Source organism: Carassius carassius, chromosome 44, assembly GCF_963082965.1.
Source record: "Carassius carassius chromosome 44, fCarCar2.1, whole genome shotgun sequence".
NCBI lineage: Eukaryota > Metazoa > Chordata > Actinopteri > Cypriniformes > Cyprinidae > Carassius > Carassius carassius.
In genome coordinates, this window is record NC_081798.1 from 25,680,780 (window position 1) to 25,700,497 (window position 19,718).

Consider the following 19,718-nt stretch of genomic DNA (forward strand, 5'->3'; position numbering starts at 1 on the left):
AAATTCTGTGCTTTGAGGACAGCCCTTTCCTGTTCATTATGACAGGCATAACATGAAGCTCATATAGAAAGCGTTTGTCAAGTTGGGTGTGGAAGAACTTAATTTGGCTCAATCCCATCAAACACTTCGACCCAAGGATAGTTATCAGTTCCCAGTGTGTTATTAAAAATTATTCTTAGAGAGCAGAAGATGGCACAATAATGCCACTGATTTAGAAGGATGTGTTCCTTGAGCATTTGGCCGCATTAATCTGGATGTGTTTTGTTAACTTTTTGTTTTAGGCGTTTAAGGTGGATGAGCTTAAAGATGCTACTTTTATCGGTTAATTTAAGGCTACACTTAGAATTTGCATGTCCCTAAGAAACACTCCTGATTAGCCACATTTCCAACATTGAGTCAAAAGTGAGCATATCAGTGTGTGTCAGAAGCAGGCATCTCTACTGTCACTTCATGGGCTTGATCACTCCTCATTGGGGCTTCTTTGGGGCCAACAGCCGGGGGAATCTTACATGCGATGCTTAAAGGTTGCATTTAATAACAATTGCTATAATGAATCCACATTTCGCTTATGAAAAACCTGAAACATCTTAAAGTACTTTATATTAAAAACAAGCTAATATGATTATAATTTTGTATTTATTTGTTGTAATTTTCTTTCATATTTCTTTTGTCTCTTCCCTATGCCTTTGTTGATACCAAAATCCTGCATCTGCATATTTAATAAATTACATCATAACTCAGGTTTTCTGTCCGTGAGCTCCCTCTGTCGCTCTGGCTGAAAGGATAACAGTATAGTGCAATAGGAAAGATGTTTTATATGTCTATGGACCTAAAAGTCCTAATGGAGTTGTTTTGTTAATTCCTGTGTACTCTTTTTATGTGAAAATGATAAACATCAGTTTGATTAAGCATGTTTGATGTGGACTACTGACACAAATTAACAGATTAGAGTCACTGTAAGGTTTTATCAGTAGTCTGGTATCAATGCTGGAGGGCTAGGTCTTTATCTACTCATCTCGCCCTCACTGTTGTGATGGTGTTGTTGTGAAGTCCTATGGAGGCATGTTATGGACCGGTTTTAGAGTAGCACTCTGAGCCAGACAGTGAAACACAGCTTGATTCTTGACCCCGGGACTTAAGGTTCGAGGCTGTTTGCCCTATCTGACCTGCTATTATCCATGTCTTACACTGGCCTGATAGAGGAAACATGGCTATTTAAAAAAAATTAAAAAATTTGGCCTAGATTTTATTTTTGGGGGGATAAAAAATATTTTAGAAGATCAAGGTTCTGGCATTAATATTAAAGGTATAGTTCACCCAAAAATGAAAATTTTACGTTTATCTGCTACATCCAAGATGTAAGTGACTTTGTTTTTTCAGTAGAACACAAACTGAGATTAAGTCAAACCGTTGCAGTCTATCAGTCTTGTAATGTAATTGGATGGGAATCATGGATAAAATATGATAAAAAAAAAACATACACAAACAAAACCAAATTATACCCTGTAGCTCTTGACGATACATTAATTTGTAAAGACTCAAAACGATTGGTCTGTGCAAGAAACTGTACAGTATTTGTAAAGTTTTTTTTTACCTCTGATTCACGCAAAGACCGAACTGTTAGAGCTCCTGAGCGCGTCCTCAGCAGCAGGCGGGAGAGGCATCTTCTTCTTCTTGCTTTATGGCAGAGCGCATATAAGATTATAAGTGCATTAGCGCCACGTATCTCTCAAGTGGACCATTGACACTCCTAATTGAGATTGTAGATAAAGTGTCAATGGTCCACTTGAGAGATATGTGGAATTAATGCACTTATAAGTCTGCGATTCACCGTAAAGCAAGAAGAGGACGCCTTACACTCTAACAGTTCTGACATTGTCTGAATCAGATGTAAAAAACAATATAAATGTTCAGTTTCTTGCACAGACCAATTGTTTTGTGTCTTTACACATCAATGTATCGTCACGAGCCGCAGGGTTTAATTTGGTTTTGTTTGTTTATTTATTTATTTTATTTTTTTATTCCGATCCACTTACATTATATGAGTGATAGACTACAACAGTTTGACTTAAAAAATCTTGGTTTGTGTTCTACTGAAGAAACAAGTCACTTACATGTTGTATGCCTTGGGGGTAAGCAGATAAACATCACATTTTCATTTTTGGGTGAACTATCCCTTTAAGGTTTGGATGGCATTAAATTAAAATCAGTTGTGACAAATGGTCTCTGTAATGTAATATCCTCTCAAGAGCTGCCAGCTTTCTATCTTGGACTGAATGTAAGGAAATCGACGCATGAGCGGTAGTTGCTCATCTCTCCCGGGGAGCTTCTTTTGAGGACACACTCTCTCTCAGTGCTGCTACCGCACATGTGCTGTTGTGAATGGCCCAGCCCCCAGACTACATTAAGGTCAGTGTGTTCCTCTCCATGGGCCCACTACATCATGCTGACCCTGGCACGAGACACCCTGCCTCCATTCCTCACCTCTCTCCAGCCGTGCTCAGAGAAGACCGCTTTCTTGAGGGGTCTGTCTGTGCTTCCGCCCCACATAGAGGATGTGGTGTTCAGTTTCTGCCTCATGCCATGAACGAGGGGGCTAGTATTCCGCCCGCGGGTTTGTCTACGAGGAGAACGACACATCTGTTTGGGGCCGGCCAAAATAGATGCCATTCATGCATTCTTGTGACGACGGATTATGACTCCCTCCCACGCTTAAATTTGAATGTCTTTCTCTCCCTCACTTTTTCTTTGTCCTTCATTTTGCTTCCTTATGGTTCTTCACTCTGTTCCTTTTCCATTCCGTCATTATCCATCTGAGTAGCTCACTACTGAGATGGTATGAAACTTTAGCTTCTCACACTATCATGGACACATAATGCATTTTGTATTACATATATTTTAGGGCTTTTTGCCCTTTAAGACAATGTAAATACCCATTGTTATGATTTGCTGTCATCTTATTTGATTCTTCATCACATATCCTTTTTAAAGCGTTAGATTTAGTTTGCTTGTTTGACAGAAAGAGTTTATTGTACTATGAAAACATACTATACAGTATGCTTTGGAACTCGAACCCTCCTCCTCATTTATTGAATCCAGCTGCAAAAACAACTCGCTCTGTGCTTCCCCACGTTATGATGTCACACTGACGAATGTGTCAGCACAAGACCGCCTCTAGCAACACATCCACGACTTGCTTATCCTTTACACTTTTTCCCGAACTTGCACACAGGACGGATCTGTTGCTGTATCAACACATTTTAACGAAAGGCCTGTTCATGGGATGATATATTTGTTTTGCATACTTCAGCATGGATTGTTCATGAAAAATATGTAAAGAAAATCAGTGTTTTGGCAGTGTTTCAGTCAGATGCTCAATGTGTTAAATTACCACTTAATTGAGTTTTGATAACTGAATATAAAAATAAAGTAAATATAAATGTAAATAAAAAAAATGTATTCCCCTTTACATAAGCTAAAATACAGTACTACATTCAAGCAGGCTTCGGTAACTCTACTGCTTGACCTACTCTTCACTTGACTTTATGGACAGTCTTTCTCCTCTCATTCAAACATCTGAATGAGATGTTTTCCACCAGGAATTATCTTTCCTTTCACAAAACAACCTGCTGGGCAACAATCAATCAGGATTTAAGTGGTCACTCACAACTGAGACTATCTTGTCTCTAAACCCCCTTGGCTTGTTAAAGCTGATTCCAAAACATCACTTCTCATTCTGCTAGCTCTATCTGCCTTTGTTTACCTTCAGATCCTTCTGTCCAACTTATTTTCACCACTGGGCATCACAGGAACTCCAATTCTCTGGTTTGAATCTTATCTCACAGGTAGGTCCTACAGGGTTGCCTTGAGTGAAGAGAGAAAGAGTCCAAAGCACATCATCTGGTCAGGGAGGTTCATCAAGGATTTGTTCTAGGACCCCTACTATTCTCCATATACACTACATCATTGGGACCCATCATACAGGCACATGGTTTATCCTACCACTGCTATGTTGATGACACAAAGCTTTCTTTATTTTCAGTAAGATGATCCCACAGTAGCTCTCAGACTGTCCTGGCAGACATCTTGACATACATGAAACCTGTCATCTCCTGCAACACTATCTTGTGGAGACAGAACTTTAGTCTCCCAAGCATCTCCAACTGTACAGCACAATGTCACCATCCCGCTAGAATCTTCATAAATAATCCCAACAGCCAGAAATCATGAGCTAATGTATGCTGACCAGCATACAAGTTTGCGCTGCAAACTTTCTCATTCACTGTTCCTTGCTGGTGGAAAGATCTTCCTAACACTATCCGCACAGCTAAATCCTGTGCATTTTTCAAGATACTACTAAAATGTATCTCGTTGGTATGATCATTCGTGACCAGTTGTTTGATCTCTTATGCCACACTGAGGGTTAGGCCTTTTACAAAAAAAAAAAAAAAAAAATCTTGTTTTCATACACAACAAATTGTACAAGTTCATACACCAACTCATAGTTACATTTTTATTCTTTTTTTTATACATAAACTCAGATTGGAAGTGTCTCTTTCAGTCAATCTCGTGACTGTTCTGTTCTTGTTTTGTAGACGGTGGCCATTCTGGAGCAGCGACTGACTCTGACTGAGGATAAACTGAAGGAGTGTATGGAGATGCAGCGTCGGTCCGTCTCTGAGAACTGATGCAACCATCTACTGGAGCTACAGCTACCTCACTGTCACCTCCTCAAACAGTTTACAGCTCACAAACCACTGTTAAAACTGCATTCTCATCCCAACATGTGTATGTTAAAGAGCCACCGTGATAAGAGAGAATTGAATGCCTGAGAGTCTGTGTTATTTGGAGGCAGACGTTTGTGTTGTTTTGCAGTAGCAGCAGTGTGAGGATGGACGTGCTGCAGGCCGCAGCATCAGCTCTACTGTAATCCAACCTTAAACCACAAACTGAAACTCATACTTGGCTAAAATCTGATAACATGAAGCCTTTTTTTCTGTACTTGCTAGATAAGTAGTATGCATTTGTCCTGTTTTACATAAAACTTGTCAATTTTTTACATATGCTGTTTTGACTTCTTACAGTTTTGATGTGCTTCACTTACTAGTAAAATGTGTTTGTTTATCATCCTGTGGTAACTGTTGTTCTTTCTGTTTATTACAGTAAATTGTGAAACTAATAGTGTTCCTGAATACTGATTAGTAATTCTCTGTTTAAGCTGTGCCGTAACAAAGTAATGAGGTTTAAGAGCTCGAGTCATATAGTGAATATAGTGTCAGCTGGAGAGTGATAGACACGACACAGTCGATTAACTGATTTTAGAAAACAGGAATACAGGCTATGAGAATGCACAATATAATGTACTTCATGTAATGTTTTTATTACATTGAATCATGTAAATACTGTGACTTTGATACAGTGTTAAAAAATTCTACAACATGTTAGCAATGTGTTATGATAGAAGCCCCCATCTGTGACTGACTGTAGATCATGTTGTTTCCAGGTGAATGAGTTCGCTCTAGTTCAGGTGAGCAGCAAACAAACCCACTGAAGAGTGCATCGTGCAGTCAGGCTAACGAAGGGCCTTTAATTACAATCGGCCGTTACTCACCGCTTGTTCAGTGTGTGTGTGTGTGTGTTTGGTGAGAGGAGAGAAGTTGAGTGTTACTCTGCCTCGTGCTGCACATGTGTGGTCCGTGGGCCGGGGAAGAATTAGTCAGCCTCATTTTTCTCTCTCTCTTTGGCTCTTTATGGAGATCACATCTGGATGTGTTTTCCCCAGAACTGCCGTCGCCATCAGATGAGTGTCTTTCTCTGAGGACATGGAGGGTCATTCTGTGATTTAAAAGTAGATTCCAAACTCTGCTGAAGAAGCAGTCTTTAACCCTGTTAAATATGACCCACGCTCAGTTTGAAAACTGCTCGAAATACTGATTAAATGATTTACTACTTTTTGAAATTTTGGACATGTATCTCATTTACAACATGCAAGTTTTGATAAACAGATGTGCTTTTGGAGAGGCTGTACAAAAACTGTAGAAAAAAATTTTGACCCCCAATGGTTTTGCATGCAATTTGCCAAAAAATCAGCACTTTGAAAAACGCTAAAGTAAAAAAAAAAAAAATAGGAAAACCATTTGTTTTAATTAACCAAACACTGATATATGATATACATGAGAACTTAAGTTTAAGGAAAAGTTTCAGAGTCAAACGATCTGTCAAAGGTTGGTTTTGTTTGTTAGTTGTTTGGATCTGAATGACTAGTCTGTTGCAGCACTGAAAAGAAGTGTGGGTTTGAGAAAAAGACATACAAAAGCAGAGGAAGTACAAATAGCAGTAAATACTACCTACACTAAGTACAAATAACGTTTAGATAAAGATAAAAATGTATGCTTGCACCTCAGTGTGTAAAAAGTCACTAAAGTAGTCATGAAAAAAGGCATGTGTGCAGCTTGTTTTGAACATAGTAATATGCTTGTCAAATAGACCCCTTACACAATAGATAAAACTGATGCGAATTATTACATTTCTCAGATATTTAATCATTTTTAGTCTCTGACAAGCCACAGTAGTTTTCGTTTTTTTCTTTCATTTTTGGCGCATTGCATGGAAACCAATATGAGTCAATCTGACCCACAACAGAACCACATAATAATCAACCAACCACATGATAAACAATAATGTCAGAATATAACCGTGTCTTCAGAAAGCTAACAGGGTTGATGGTTTTAGTTTAAAGTTTATATTTTAGCTGGAAACAGTAGTTTAAAGTTACAAACGTCTTAATGCAGGATGTGTTTCTGCTTTTGTCTTCTCCAGATGTTCACTGATGGACTGGAGTGCTGTGGATTATCGTGATGTTTTTATCAGCTGTTTGGACTCTCATTCTGACGGCACCCATTCACTGCAGAGCATCCATTGCTGAGACACTGATCTGATGAAGAAACAAACTCATCCTGATCTTGCATCATATGAGGGGGAGTAAATGTTCCACACATTACTCAGAACTATTCCTTTACCACTTTGTTAAAAAAAAAAAAAAACATGAATGGCAGGACATTTCTTGGTCAGAGGCGGATCTGAATGTGAGTTTGGACTGTAAGAAAGGGGCGGGGTTTATGCAGACTGATTGATTGACAGCAGTGATTTCTTCTGTAGATATCTTGATGACGTCTCTGTGTTCAGTGGTGAATGGGAAGCAGCACGAGCGATGTGGTTTTGTGTTCTGGCAGACTGAACGTTCAGTTCTGTGTGCCGTATGACACAGACGTCTATTTTAAGAAGTGTTTAACTGTAGGCCAGTAGGTGTTTATCAGAGAGCAGCAGTAGCGATGTGCTCCTGACTGCTAACGCTGCTCGAGCCCTGCTTCCTCTCCCTCCTCGAGGATCAGCTCGATGTTTGTCTGGGAATCCAGGCCTTGTCTTCCCCCTGAGCACCACACAGAGCGGCCCACGCATGAGCTGCAGAATGATGTTTCCACTCGCTTCTGCTGCACCTCTTCCAGCTTCAGCCCTCAAACACAAAGAAAAACAGCCTTCTAATGATTCTGCAGAATAACCCCGGGTCATATGAAGAGGTTTCACTGAAGAATTAACCCACAGAAGTTTAATTTTCCAAACCTGCTGGTTAGTTAAATATGTATAGTACCGTACATCAGTCATTTTCCTTTTTGAAAATCATCACTAATTTTTCTTAATTTTTTTTTTTACTATCAGTTTAAAACAAAAACAACAAAATTGTAAAAAAAAAAAAAAAAACATCTCATTGTCATCGAATGGGTAAAAGTGACAGGTGCATTATTCAAAGCGTCTTCTTTTGGGTTGCACAGAGGTTAGTCATACAGGCCCTGGTGAAGATTTCTTCAGTCACACATTAGTTTGTTTTCTGGAGTAATAGAAAACAGCTGTTTTCAATTGTACTGTTTCCCAATATGAATGTTTTATCAAACAAGTGCAGTTCAGAGTTGAATCCCAATCCCAGACTCTTAACGGTTTGCCTGGATTCTCTAAGGACTCATAGAGCAAGGATCTCAACGACACAACACAACACACCCTTTGCTTCATGAATAGTTGAACAAAGTACAGCACCCCAGCCGACTCTGATGCACCTGCAAGATAGTGCTTTAGTGTGCAACTGTGTTTGAGATCACTTCAGGCTCTTGGCTCTGAATCTCTGCTTCACTCCTGAATCTCCTCACCGGCCGCTCCAGGACCACTGGGGTTACATTAATGGGCTTTCCAGGCTGAAATGGATGCAAGGAAATGCCAGTCGAGGCGTGGGAGTCGGTGCTGTGAGGGTGAAACCCTAGCTGGGGTCAATGTCACTCATCAAGCCATGGGCTACAGCGCTCTGACATTAACGTTCGAGAGCGCTTTAATGCTCAAGCACTTCGCTGGAGCTCTTTCACTGTGTCAGCACAAGCACGAGGCTCTCGTGAAGCGCGTCGGTGTCTGTGCTGGTGAAGCACTAGTGTATTTGTCCTCGTCGGATGCACGTTTAGCCCGCTGTACAGTTGGCATGGACCCGGATCCAGCAGGAAATTAAAGCTAAGTGTGGTTTCCTGACCATCATCCTTTGCTCGTACGAATGACGGACAGAGGCACAAAGGCAGCGTGATTCACATCAACCAGAACACAGGTTATTCTTCACAAAGCCTTGATTTCATCATGTCTGAGAACATGATAGAAATATATCATAATCTTTTTTGGACATTTTATTAGATAGTGCCTCATTTTCATTAAATAGAGTAAAGAACTGTTGAGAAAACGTGATGCAAAACAGTTGTCGTAAGGTGCTGTGATCAATCATCTGGGGCGGTTATGGTGATATATCAGTGTTTACCACATTCATCCAGTGTGTCCTGAAATAGAAAAAGAAATAAAAATAGGCCAACAGAAGTGTTTAAAGACCTGGCTCTGTTTTTTGAACACTCGTCTTGTGTATGACAAGCTCTGTTCATTTGGTGTGGAGAGGCCTTTCGGATGAGAGGATGGAGACACAAGGAGCTGACAGTTTGGAGGAACTACAACTCATCTGCAAGCATAAAAGACCATTGTGTCCGGGCTGGGCATCTCACTGCTCCCATCATGCCTGGTAATCCAGGTAATGTGAATCTCATCAGTTATGAGCTTCAGTCACATGATTGTGACGCTGGCCTCATTCCTACACTATCTCAGGCTCTCTCTCATATGTTATGAATTAACACGTGTCACATGGCTCATTCCCTTTAACCATCAGATGTTACGCAGCCGTGCCTTAGCACAAGAATCAGACCTTTCATGGTTGGATGTGTGAAAGGGGTTTGATAGTAAATGAGATTAACTTTTAAACTACATTCACAATCCACACAGAGTTCTCAACTCAAGCAGATGCATCAATACCAAAACATTTAACTGGGGCTCTACAAACTCATGATGAAATGCACCCTATTTATTTTTAGTTTTATTGTGAATGAGTCATCATTACTACCGATGTGTCTCAATATTTCATAAGAATGTAAAATCTTGTCCCAGCAGTAAAATGATTTTTTCTAATTTTTCATGCTCCCCATATCATTTTTTTAGAAGTGAGGTTAAAGCAGACCTCAGTCAGCGTGCTGCCGTGTTTAATCTCTGACAGGAATGAAGTACACTGACACTGAACAGTGCTTTCAGTGGATTGTACAGGTGTTTAGTGACATATTGATTGTTCAGCTGACCAAATGTCTTAACAAAAGACTTTCAGTGGAAATAGTGTGATCTAGGACCTCAGCGGCTATCACTCATAGCCTCGTTTTCATCCGCAGCAAATTAAAAATATCTCCACCCTGACCTGCTCATAATGTTTTTAACTTTTGCTGTCTATTGTTGAGCTGATGTAATACAGATAAATAACTGCGGCCCAAATGATGCATTATGCACTATTATACCAGTTTATGCACTGTACTCAACCAAGTTCATGAATTATAAGGTTATTTTGTTTTGTATAATCGTAGTCTGATACGTAATTAAATCTGAGACAGTTGACTGCTTAAAGTTTTCAGCACACTTCATTTTCTGGTTATTTAAGCATCATCCAGGCATTTAAAGTTCATTTTTAATGTTTTATTTATAGAGCCTTAACCTAGTCAACACAATTTCCTCTCTCCTGTTCCCAATTCATACCCTCTTTTCTTTAATACTCTTTTGAATTTGGTATAGATGTCTCCCTTGCCCCTCTTTATCCCACATTTCTTGCCACATTTTTTTTCCTCTCCAGATTATGCTTTTGACTTCTGCTTTATTGATTCTTATTTGCATTTCTATGTTTCTCTTCATCAATGCCCTCTTTGCCACCTTATCTACTTTTTCATTCGTGCTTTTCATAGCGCTAAACTGTTAGACGTTCTTCTATTAACTTCAACTCTTTTTGCTGGAACCTTTTCTCCAAATCCTGTTACTCCTGTCCCTGGCTTCATAGTCCCATCAGTATAGATCTGTGTACAGTTTTGATATACTTATGTAACATACTCAAAAACATCTTCTAAATCAGCCTCCTCTTATTCCCATCTGATCTCTAAGAGATACCAATCTACTTCAGGACTAATAATCTTCCAAGATGGCTGCGCTGAGTTCGGATGCCGTCCAGGTCACTCCGCTTAGATTGTGTTTTTAATTTACTTTTGTACTTTCTTTTTCTCTGTTTTTACACACATATCATCTGCACTGATCACTTCTCACTTGTTCCATACCATATTTATATATAATTTTCTTGTGTTTGTTTTGTTTAATAATTGCACTGTCCATGGAGCGGACCTGAGTTACATTTCACTTGGTCATAAGCTCTCCATATAACCATGTGTGTGACAAGTTAAAATCTTGAATCCATGGGGTTATGAGGACATAGACTGTACGAATATTTTGCGAGGGAAAATAAAGAGGTGCTGCGCCTTTAAATGCTCCGCGCAGACCCCGCCCACCGACCTGACGCGTTCGGTTTATTACAGCCTGTCAAACAGGCGTCAGAAGATGACAAACAGGCGAGTGATCATGAGCTGCTCTCTTACCCCGCGTCCAGCGCGCTCGGCGCGGATCTGACGGAGTGTTCCCCGCAGCAGCCGCCTCTTATGGACGCCGAGCGGAGCGAAGCTCGCACCGAAGCAGCAGAGCCAGACCTCTCGACGCGCATGGATTTGCCCACGGGGGAACTTCTTCTCAGCGCCTGATCGCTCCCACCGCAGCCTCGCCCTCTCTCCCCATGAAAAACAGCGTCTGGAGCGGCGCGATGATGTCGAGCAAAAGCGCCGAGTGGCTGCAGGAGGAGCTCCAGTCCGGCGGCGGATCGCTGCTGCTGCTCGACTGCCGCTCACACGAGCTCTACGAGTCCTCGCACATCGAGTCCGCCATCAACCTGGCCATCCCGGGACTCATGCTGCGGAGGCTGAAGAAGGGCAACCTGCCCATCCGCTCCATCATCCCCAACACCGAGGACAAGGAGCGCTTCGTGCGGCGCTGTAAGACGGACACAGTGCTGCTGTACGACGAGGCGGCGGCGGCGGACTGGCAGGGCTCCGTGCTCGGGCTCCTCATGCACAAGCTGCGGGACGACGGCTGCAAAGCCTACTACCTGGAAGGTACGGTAACCGACGCCGGTGCGCACGGGATCGGTTTATCCGGAGAACCGTGCGTGTGGTCTAACGTTACTGTTCAGAACTCCGAGAGCTCTAGACGCTTTGTGTGTGAGAGAGAAGGAAACGGATTGAACCTGACCCGCTCCTCACGTTTTTCTGGGATTCAAGTAACTTAGTGAGAAAAGTTCTCAAGCGCTGAGGCGAAACGCTCAACTTAACGTGATTTAGAAGAACTATTTCACCAATTACAGTACTCGACACATGAAATACTTTTATAAACTCAATTTCCCTTACGACAGGCCATTTTTATCCCTCCTGTCGTGTTTCGATAGCAAGTCTTTTAAAAAAAAGAGAAACATGTTTTCCATTAGTTTCCTGAGAGGGCTCCGCCATGTTGTCTTTCTGAGGGAAAGCGGTTCATGAATGAACGGCGGAAAGCGCTCAATCACGACGCAGTTTCACTCTTTTCGATTAAGACACGCGTTCTGTGCGATATTTCGTTCGGATGTACGCATATGTCGAGCGTTTTGTCGTGGAAATGGTGTTTTCCTGTGTATTTATCGTTTTCTCCGCCATTCACAAAAAAGACATGGAGCGCCGTTCATAACATTCATCTCCGAGCAGCTCATAGGACACACTTTAACAAAATATCTTTTTTTGGTTGTTGTTGTTACACTAGTTCACTAGTTTAACGAGGATCTGAGGTTCAGATATTAAAGGAAAAATAGAAATAATAAACAGAAATAATTAATTTCCACTAAAGACAGTCAAACAGGTTTGGAAGGACATGAGGGTCAATTTATAACCGAATGATTATTTTTGGGTGAAATATGTCCTCAAGCTCTTCAGTACACGAGCTGTTGATGACAGTTATTCCAGTTTTAATTGTAACATGTCTCATCTCGCTAGTTAAGTGGTTTGGCTTATGTAATAACTAGTCATTATGGCTGTTGTAATTAATAACAGCTGGAATTCATGCTTTGATGAACAGAAAGTTCAGAAGAACAGCATTTATCTTACATTTTGCAACTTTTATAAATGTTCTTAACATGCACAATTTAATGCATCCTTGCTAGATTAAAGTAAAATATATATATATATAAAATAAAAAAAATTAAATTAACTTTTGAATGGTGTAATGTTACAAAAGCTTCTTATTTACAATATATGCTGATATTTGGGTCTTTCTATTCATCAAAGAATCCTGAAAAAAATTACTGAATCGTTTTAAATATTGATAATAATAATTCATGTTTCTTAAACCGTGATTCATCATATTATTCTGATTTCTGAAGATCATGTGTCACTGAAGACTGGAGAAATGATGCTGAAAACTCACTTTTGTTATATTATATAAAAAAATAAATATATTAAAATAGAAAGCAGTTATTTTAAATAGTAATATTTCATAATATTACCGCTGTACTTTGGATCAAATAAATGCAGCGTTGGTGAGCAGAAGAGACTTCTTTAAAACACATTAAAAAATCGAAATAAAATACTAATTAGTTGTATGGAATCATATAATCTTGCTATAGACCATTTTAATAACCAAATTATTTACATCAGGCAGACTACGTGCTAATAATTCTATATCATAATCGAAGTGATGCATGCTCAAGCATCATAATCTGTCTGTGGTTTGTGTATGAATACATGAATGTAGTGTACAGTAAGATGATCTGATGAGGAGGTGCTGGCTAATGAGTGTGTGTGTGTGTGTGTGTGTGTTATCTGACGTGTTCTAGGAGGATTTAACAAGTTTCAGACTGAATACCCAGAGCACTGCGAGACGAATCTGGACTGCTCCTGTCCGAGCAGCTCTCCTCCGGCATCTGTGCTGGGTCTCGGCGGTCTGAGGATCAGTTCGGACTGCTCTGACGGCGAGTCGGATCGGGAACCGGGCAGCGCCACCGAGTCCGAGGGCAGTCCCCTGCCCAGTAACCAACCAGCGTTCCCAGTCCAGATCCTTCCCTATCTGTACCTGGGCTGTGCCAAAGACTCCGCCAACCTGGACGTTCTGGGCAAGTACAACATCAAGTACATCCTGAACGTCACTCCCAACCTGCCCAACATGTTCGAGCACGACGGGGAATTCAAGTACAAGCAGATCCCCATCTCTGATCACTGGAGCCAAAACCTATCTCAGTTTTTCCCTGAAGCCATTTCTTTTATCGGTAAGTTTCCGCCTCCTGGCCTTTGACATCTGTGAAGCTCAGAGTGGTTTGTTATTTTCCTTGTGTGTCTGGAAGTGACCTCAGGATGTGTTTGAGCTCCGGACACTTCCCGACCTCACGCGTCTAGGGCTGCAAAACCATTCATCATAACCAGTCATAAGGGTCAATATCTGTCTGAGATACAACTATTTTGAAAATCTGAGGGTAGCAAGAAAATCTAAATATTGAGAAAATTATCGTTAAAGTTGTTTAAGTTCTTCTCAATGCATATTACTAATCAAAAATTAAGTTTTGATATATTTACGGAATGAAATTTACAAAATCTCTACAAGGAGCATGATCTTTACTTGATATCCTAATGATTTTTGGCGTAAAAGAAAAAATAATTTTGACCCATCCAATATATTTTTGGCTATCGCTCCAAATCAAACTGAGGCATTGCCTAGACTCTCAGTTTGGGTTGGATTTCCACCGGTCCACCTGCGATCTACATGAAGAACAGCACTGTTTAAATCTGACAGATAGTCATCTCTAGACATTTCTCAAGCAAACGAGCTCGGGTCAGGTCAGACAGGCTTCCCCATGGTGATGTAAAACAAGGGCACAACATTACTGGAAGGGTGCAGCAGAGGAAGTGGATGTAATTGATTCAGTGAGCTGTACAGAAGTGATCGATGTAGGCCATAGATCACAGAGCGCCACCGCTAATGGTGAGCGTGAATCGAGACAAAGCACGCACGGATTTCACCTCATCGTTTGCTTTGAATGGGTAGCAAACCTGCTCATTTAAAATAAAACAAAGCTTGGGTCTCCAGATAAATAAGGACTGAAACGGTTTTAGTTTCTCTGGTGTTTTGATGTCAGTGTTTTTATGTGCTGTCTGCGGCAGATCACGGTTGACACTTTCTAAGAGAAATGTCCTAAAAACATCTAGTCTGAGGATATTTCTGCATTACAAAAGCTCAGTTTGGTCTTGGTCTTTGTACTCCGTCTCCTCAAGAGCTGCAAATGGTAAAAGTCTGCACTGTGGTGTTTGTGGTAGGTATAGAAAGCGTATGAGCTCACTGTTTACATCCTTTTAAATGTGGCCATGTACAGCTTTACTGAAACACCACCCGTCTTTGAAAGTCAAATACCTTCCCATTCGCACTGGAGCTGTTTTCGCGTGACAGTAGTCTGGCATCTCACATACATGTGCTTTCGACTGGATCCTGTTGTTCTGGTTTCTGCCGCTCATTCTTAACCTTTAAATAAATTGAGACCGTGGGAAATATCTGGTTGATGAGTTAACTGTGTAAGTGAATGGTAATCAAAGGATAGTTCACTCATAAAGGAGGCTGAATGAGATGAGGATGAGTGCATGATGACACAAGGTTCAATGTTGGGTCAAGACAGCTTTATTTATATAGTGCTTTATACATTGGAGATTACTGTATAAAACAGGAAAATAGTGTCAATAACGCAAGAGGACAATAGTAAACACTCATTTTCCAGTTAAAGTCAGTTCATCATTGATTCAGTGATGTCATCGTCCAAAGCATTGTTATCTAACTATGGTTGTTAGTTCTGATGAACTCTTGCGACCATAGTTGTTTTTGGGAAAAGCACCCCCAGCTCAGTTCAGTTTAAATAGTATCTGTGCAATCAAATACTGCCAGAAATAAAGAGTTCCCAACTAAGCAAGCCAGAGGCGACAGTGGCAAGGAACCAAAACTCCAACGGTGACTGAAATGGAGAAAATCAATCATCTGAAATAGTGGTTAACCGTGCATTATCCTACGGTCATGAGGTAAGCAGGTATGAGAGAAGCGGAAGGGAAAACTGGTGCACTGAACTATCACAACATCCTGTTATGCAGATGGACGCTGCTGTTCGCTCGCCGAACACTTTCACTTGTGCTGCGTAAACACACTTTTCATGTGATCGTTTGTGTAAATTGTGCTGTTGCTTCCTATTGAACCTTAGGAAGCTTTGCTGAAAGGAACTTCCTGTTTAGATGAAAAACAGCAGAAGCTGGAGAGCTCAGCGGTCGCTGTTGTTTTACATACTGTAGGTTGTGTTTTATGAATTCACTGAAGCTCTGATGAGTCTCTGTGGTGGAGCCAGTGTTTCTGGGGGAAGTGACCTCATTGTTTCAGGGTTCAGCTGGGCTCGGAGCGCTCTTACCACATCCATCACGAGCGGAGAAGAGGAAATGGCCACTTTACTCTCGCCTGGCACTAATGGCGCTCATGCCCCACAAAACCAGATGCACTTTGTCTCTAAATAATGTATAGCTGTACTTCTCCCCATTCACGGGTCAGACCTAGTAGAAAGCTTTAGAGAGGGCTTTTGTCATGTGACCTGTTTGCAACGGGTTAGCTAGACTTTAACCGTTGTCTGGGTGAATCGCTCATGGCTCCGCTGACTGGAGCTGTAGAGCGCGTCACTCTTATCATCGGCCACTGAACGCTACTGTACTGAAGCAGACTTGGTGTCGTGATTGGCCATTTCAGGAGTTCAGTGGAGCCTTATGAAGTTGAGATTTAACCCCCAACTAATTGGTCTACAGGAAGCCCTGTATGATTACACAGACTCCCATCAGACACATCTCTTAAAGAGATGGTTCACCCAAAAATGCACATCGTCATCGTTGACTGTGTTTGTCCATACAGTAAAGTCAGTGTGAACTGAAAGTTTCAAGCTCTCTACAGGTAACAAAAATGTAATACAAACAACTCCAGTGCTTCTGAAACCATTTGATGACTTTGTATGATAGCAGAGTAAAAATGAAACCTATATTCGCTTTTAAATCAAACGTGTCCATAGCATCAAACCTCATTGGTTCTTGTGTGATGACGTTATGACTTTAAGCTTTAAAAGACAATGCTAATGTAGCTTAAAAACTCAAACGCAGCAGAGAAAGGTGTCTGTCCACAGTCCTGTTCACACACAAAAATAGATAATTATTCTTCCTGTGCTACTCACTGATGCTTAGGAAAATGCTTTGGTCATGAGCAGCATATTTTTATGTAACAGCAGCATCTCTGGGCATGTGATCAAAAACATTTTCTGGAAATAAAAATACTGTTCATTTACTAGAGGAATTGATTTTGAACAATAACTAACCCTGTAAATGTAAAATGTGTTCTCTATATAATCTTTACAGTTTTATATTTCATTATTTTTTTATTGATGGGATTCCAGTTTTCCCCCCTCATTAAAGCCATTTAAGTAGACATTTCTTTTTTTCTTTTCTTTTTCATTGCTTCAAATCAAGTTTGTTGTAATGCTGGGATTCAACTCCTTAACAAAGACTTTTTATGATTCCTATGGGAAGAATAAATGGGGGTGAAATGCGTTCAGAAAAAATGGACAGCACTTATGCACTCTACTGGTTGGGCAGCTTATTTCACAGTCCAGTGGGAAAAAGATTGGAACACCTTTCCGAAAAGGCAACATCATTTTGAGATGCTCTGAACAGACACATCAAGTATGGTATAAAGATTTATTTTGAATGTATGCACCAAACACTCATTTTGGCTCATTTTGAATGTGTACACAGAGCCGTAGTTGTCTTAGAAATGTATAATTGAAGCTGGTGGGTTTGTCAAAGTAAAACTAAAACACTAAAAGCCAAAGCCAAGTCTCTAAATGCACCTCTTTTATTAATGCATAAAATCTATCAATTAAACCTACTAGGTATCTTAAAGCTAGTCCACAAAGTGACCCTCCGCATTCAAAACATTTTTGTAATTGGATGTGGGAATTTTTCATGCTCCCAAACTGATGCAGAGGTCATTCTTGTAATCTGTATATGTGAGATTTAGTTGCTCTGGCACTCGAGGCTCATTTGTTTTATGTTCTTCTGTTCCTCAGATGAAGCTCGTTCCAAAAAGTGTGGCATCTTGGTGCACTGCCTTGCAGGCATCAGTCGCTCAGTCACCGTCACGGTGGCGTACCTGATGCAGAAGCTCAACCTGTCGCTCAACGACGCCTACGACTTTGTCAAGCGCAAGAAGTCCAACATCTCGCCCAACTTCAACTTCATGGGGCAGCTTTTGGATTTCGAGAGGACACTGGGGCTAAACAGTCCCTGCGACAACCGCTCTACGCCCAACGACCAGCTCTTCTTCACCACGCCCACCAATCACAACATGTTCCAGCTGGACACGCTGGAGTCCACATGAAGGCCAGCAGAGGATGCTGGGTGGGAGCAGCCACCCTTTGAATGTTTATCTCCCATCTCCAGGGGAGCTTTTGACCTGGAGGACAGGCCAGCAGCCGCGGCGAAAGGAGGAACGGAGGGTGGTTAAGCATACGGGCCCCTCTAAAGCCCTCCGGTGGATTTTAATGCAGCTTTTCTTGCCTTCATGGAATAGACTGTTCCTTTTTTCTGTCACGGTTTGATACGTGAGACTTTTGCACAGCGATTGGCTCGAAGAGAAGGAAGCTTTGATTGCAGATGCCCTCCCGTCTCCAAGGCTGCCAACGCACCACATGGGATATTGCTTTTCTAACCGGATGAGAACGTAGGGTCTGATTCGTTCTTCGAGCGAAAGCCGAGAGGTGTACCATACATGCATTCTGTCCATTTCTATACCCTTGTCTCTTTCCTCTGTGCAGAACCATGTTGTCCAAAGTAGTGATGGTGTTGGCGACCAAACCAACACAAACAAACATTGTGAGCCGTCCCCCTCTTTATTTTCTCTCTCTCGCTCTACGTTTGCAATGACCTAATGCGTTTTGCACAGTGGCGAAGCCTTTCTCTTCTTGGCACTTAAAAGCGGTACTCCAACACGGACAGAAAGAGACATTCAGAGGAGCTGCCAGTCCTAAGCTGTGACGAGGCCCTGCAGCTGCGTGGGACGACGCGTGCACTTAAAGCTCATTGTTCCTTAACCGCAAGATCGACAGATCCACATTTGTGTCCCAACTTCCGGGCTCACTCACCTTCTGGCCTTGGCGTTTCTCATTACAGTATGAATATATTGTATTAATTTCTACGTAAGAGTATATGTATTCACTCGATGTATTTGGGCATGCAATCCTCTCAAGACGTGGCACGTCACCGAATGTTGAGGACTGTTTTTTTAACTACTCTTGCTGCTCCCGTGCGGCAAACAGTGTGTAGCGAGGGCGTTCCTGGCCTCAGGAACGAGCGACTGGACCCGAGCGGACGAGTGCTTGAGTTAACAGGGTTGCTTTAAGCTGGCCTTATATAACCTTTTTAATTCTTTCTTACTCTGACTGTTCAATACTCTCTTTGTATCTTACTTTAGAAGTCGTATTACCAAGACGTTTGTTAATTTTTAAAGAAACCAATATGTAGTAATAATAATAGACGACTAATGGTCTTTAACGGGTCAGTCAAGGTTGTATTTGTTACTCTGCAATATACTCAACAACCCTTTGCAGTATTTTCTAGAAAATGGCCTCGGGTTTTTGACTCCTCTACTTTTGATACTAGAGATCCACAGAGATATAGCTTGAAACGGAGGCAGCTTTTCGCCCGGGGTGTCCGGAGCGCGACTGGGTGCTGGGCGCTCGCTCGTGTTTCGTCCACTTTGATTTGAACAGATTTCCTTAATATACAAAATACGTGCTATATACTGACTTCTGTGGCCTTTTCATATATCTCAATATATGTATACATACATATATAAAATGTAATAATCCTCTTCTGCAGGTATGCAAGAGTCACCCCCCCCCCCCCCCCCATATATATATATATATATATATATATATATATATATATATATATATATATATATATATATATATATATATATATATATATATATATAAGCTCATCCTGATTGAAATGACCCAGTCACAATAACAACACGGCGCTCTCGCGTCACCCCGGGATGGAAAGGCACTTCATTTCATGGCTTCTTTATTTACAATTACATCTTGATTTCAAGCTGCTTCTTGTGGAGGAATGTTTGTATCTGTATCCATGGGAAAGAGA

General features: G+C 41.2%; 2 protein-coding genes across 3 annotated transcripts in view; both read left to right on the forward strand.

Moving 5' to 3' along the window:
• The window catches only part of poc1a (POC1 centriolar protein A), a 79,891-nt gene extending 74,832 nt beyond the window's left edge, over window positions 1-5,059 (forward strand). For both annotated transcript variants that reach the window (XM_059537035.1, XM_059537036.1), the window contains exon 11: window positions 4,596-5,059. In XM_059537035.1, the coding sequence (XP_059393018.1) occupies window positions 4,596-4,688 (93 nt within the window). In that variant the 3' untranslated portion in view covers window positions 4,689-5,059. The remainder of the gene's footprint in view (window positions 1-4,595) is intronic.
• Window positions 5,060-10,896: 5,837 nt separating this feature from the next.
• dusp7 (dual specificity phosphatase 7) lies at window positions 10,897-18,538 on the forward strand. Its single transcript, XM_059538431.1, has 3 exons — window positions 10,897-11,591; window positions 13,337-13,765; window positions 17,624-18,538. Exons 1-3 carry the CDS (start codon window positions 11,216-11,218, stop codon window positions 17,932-17,934), a joined length of 1,116 nt encoding a protein of 371 aa, XP_059394414.1. The 5' UTR covers window positions 10,897-11,215; the 3' UTR covers window positions 17,935-18,538.
• The last annotated feature ends 1,180 nt before the right edge of the window (window positions 18,539-19,718 follow it).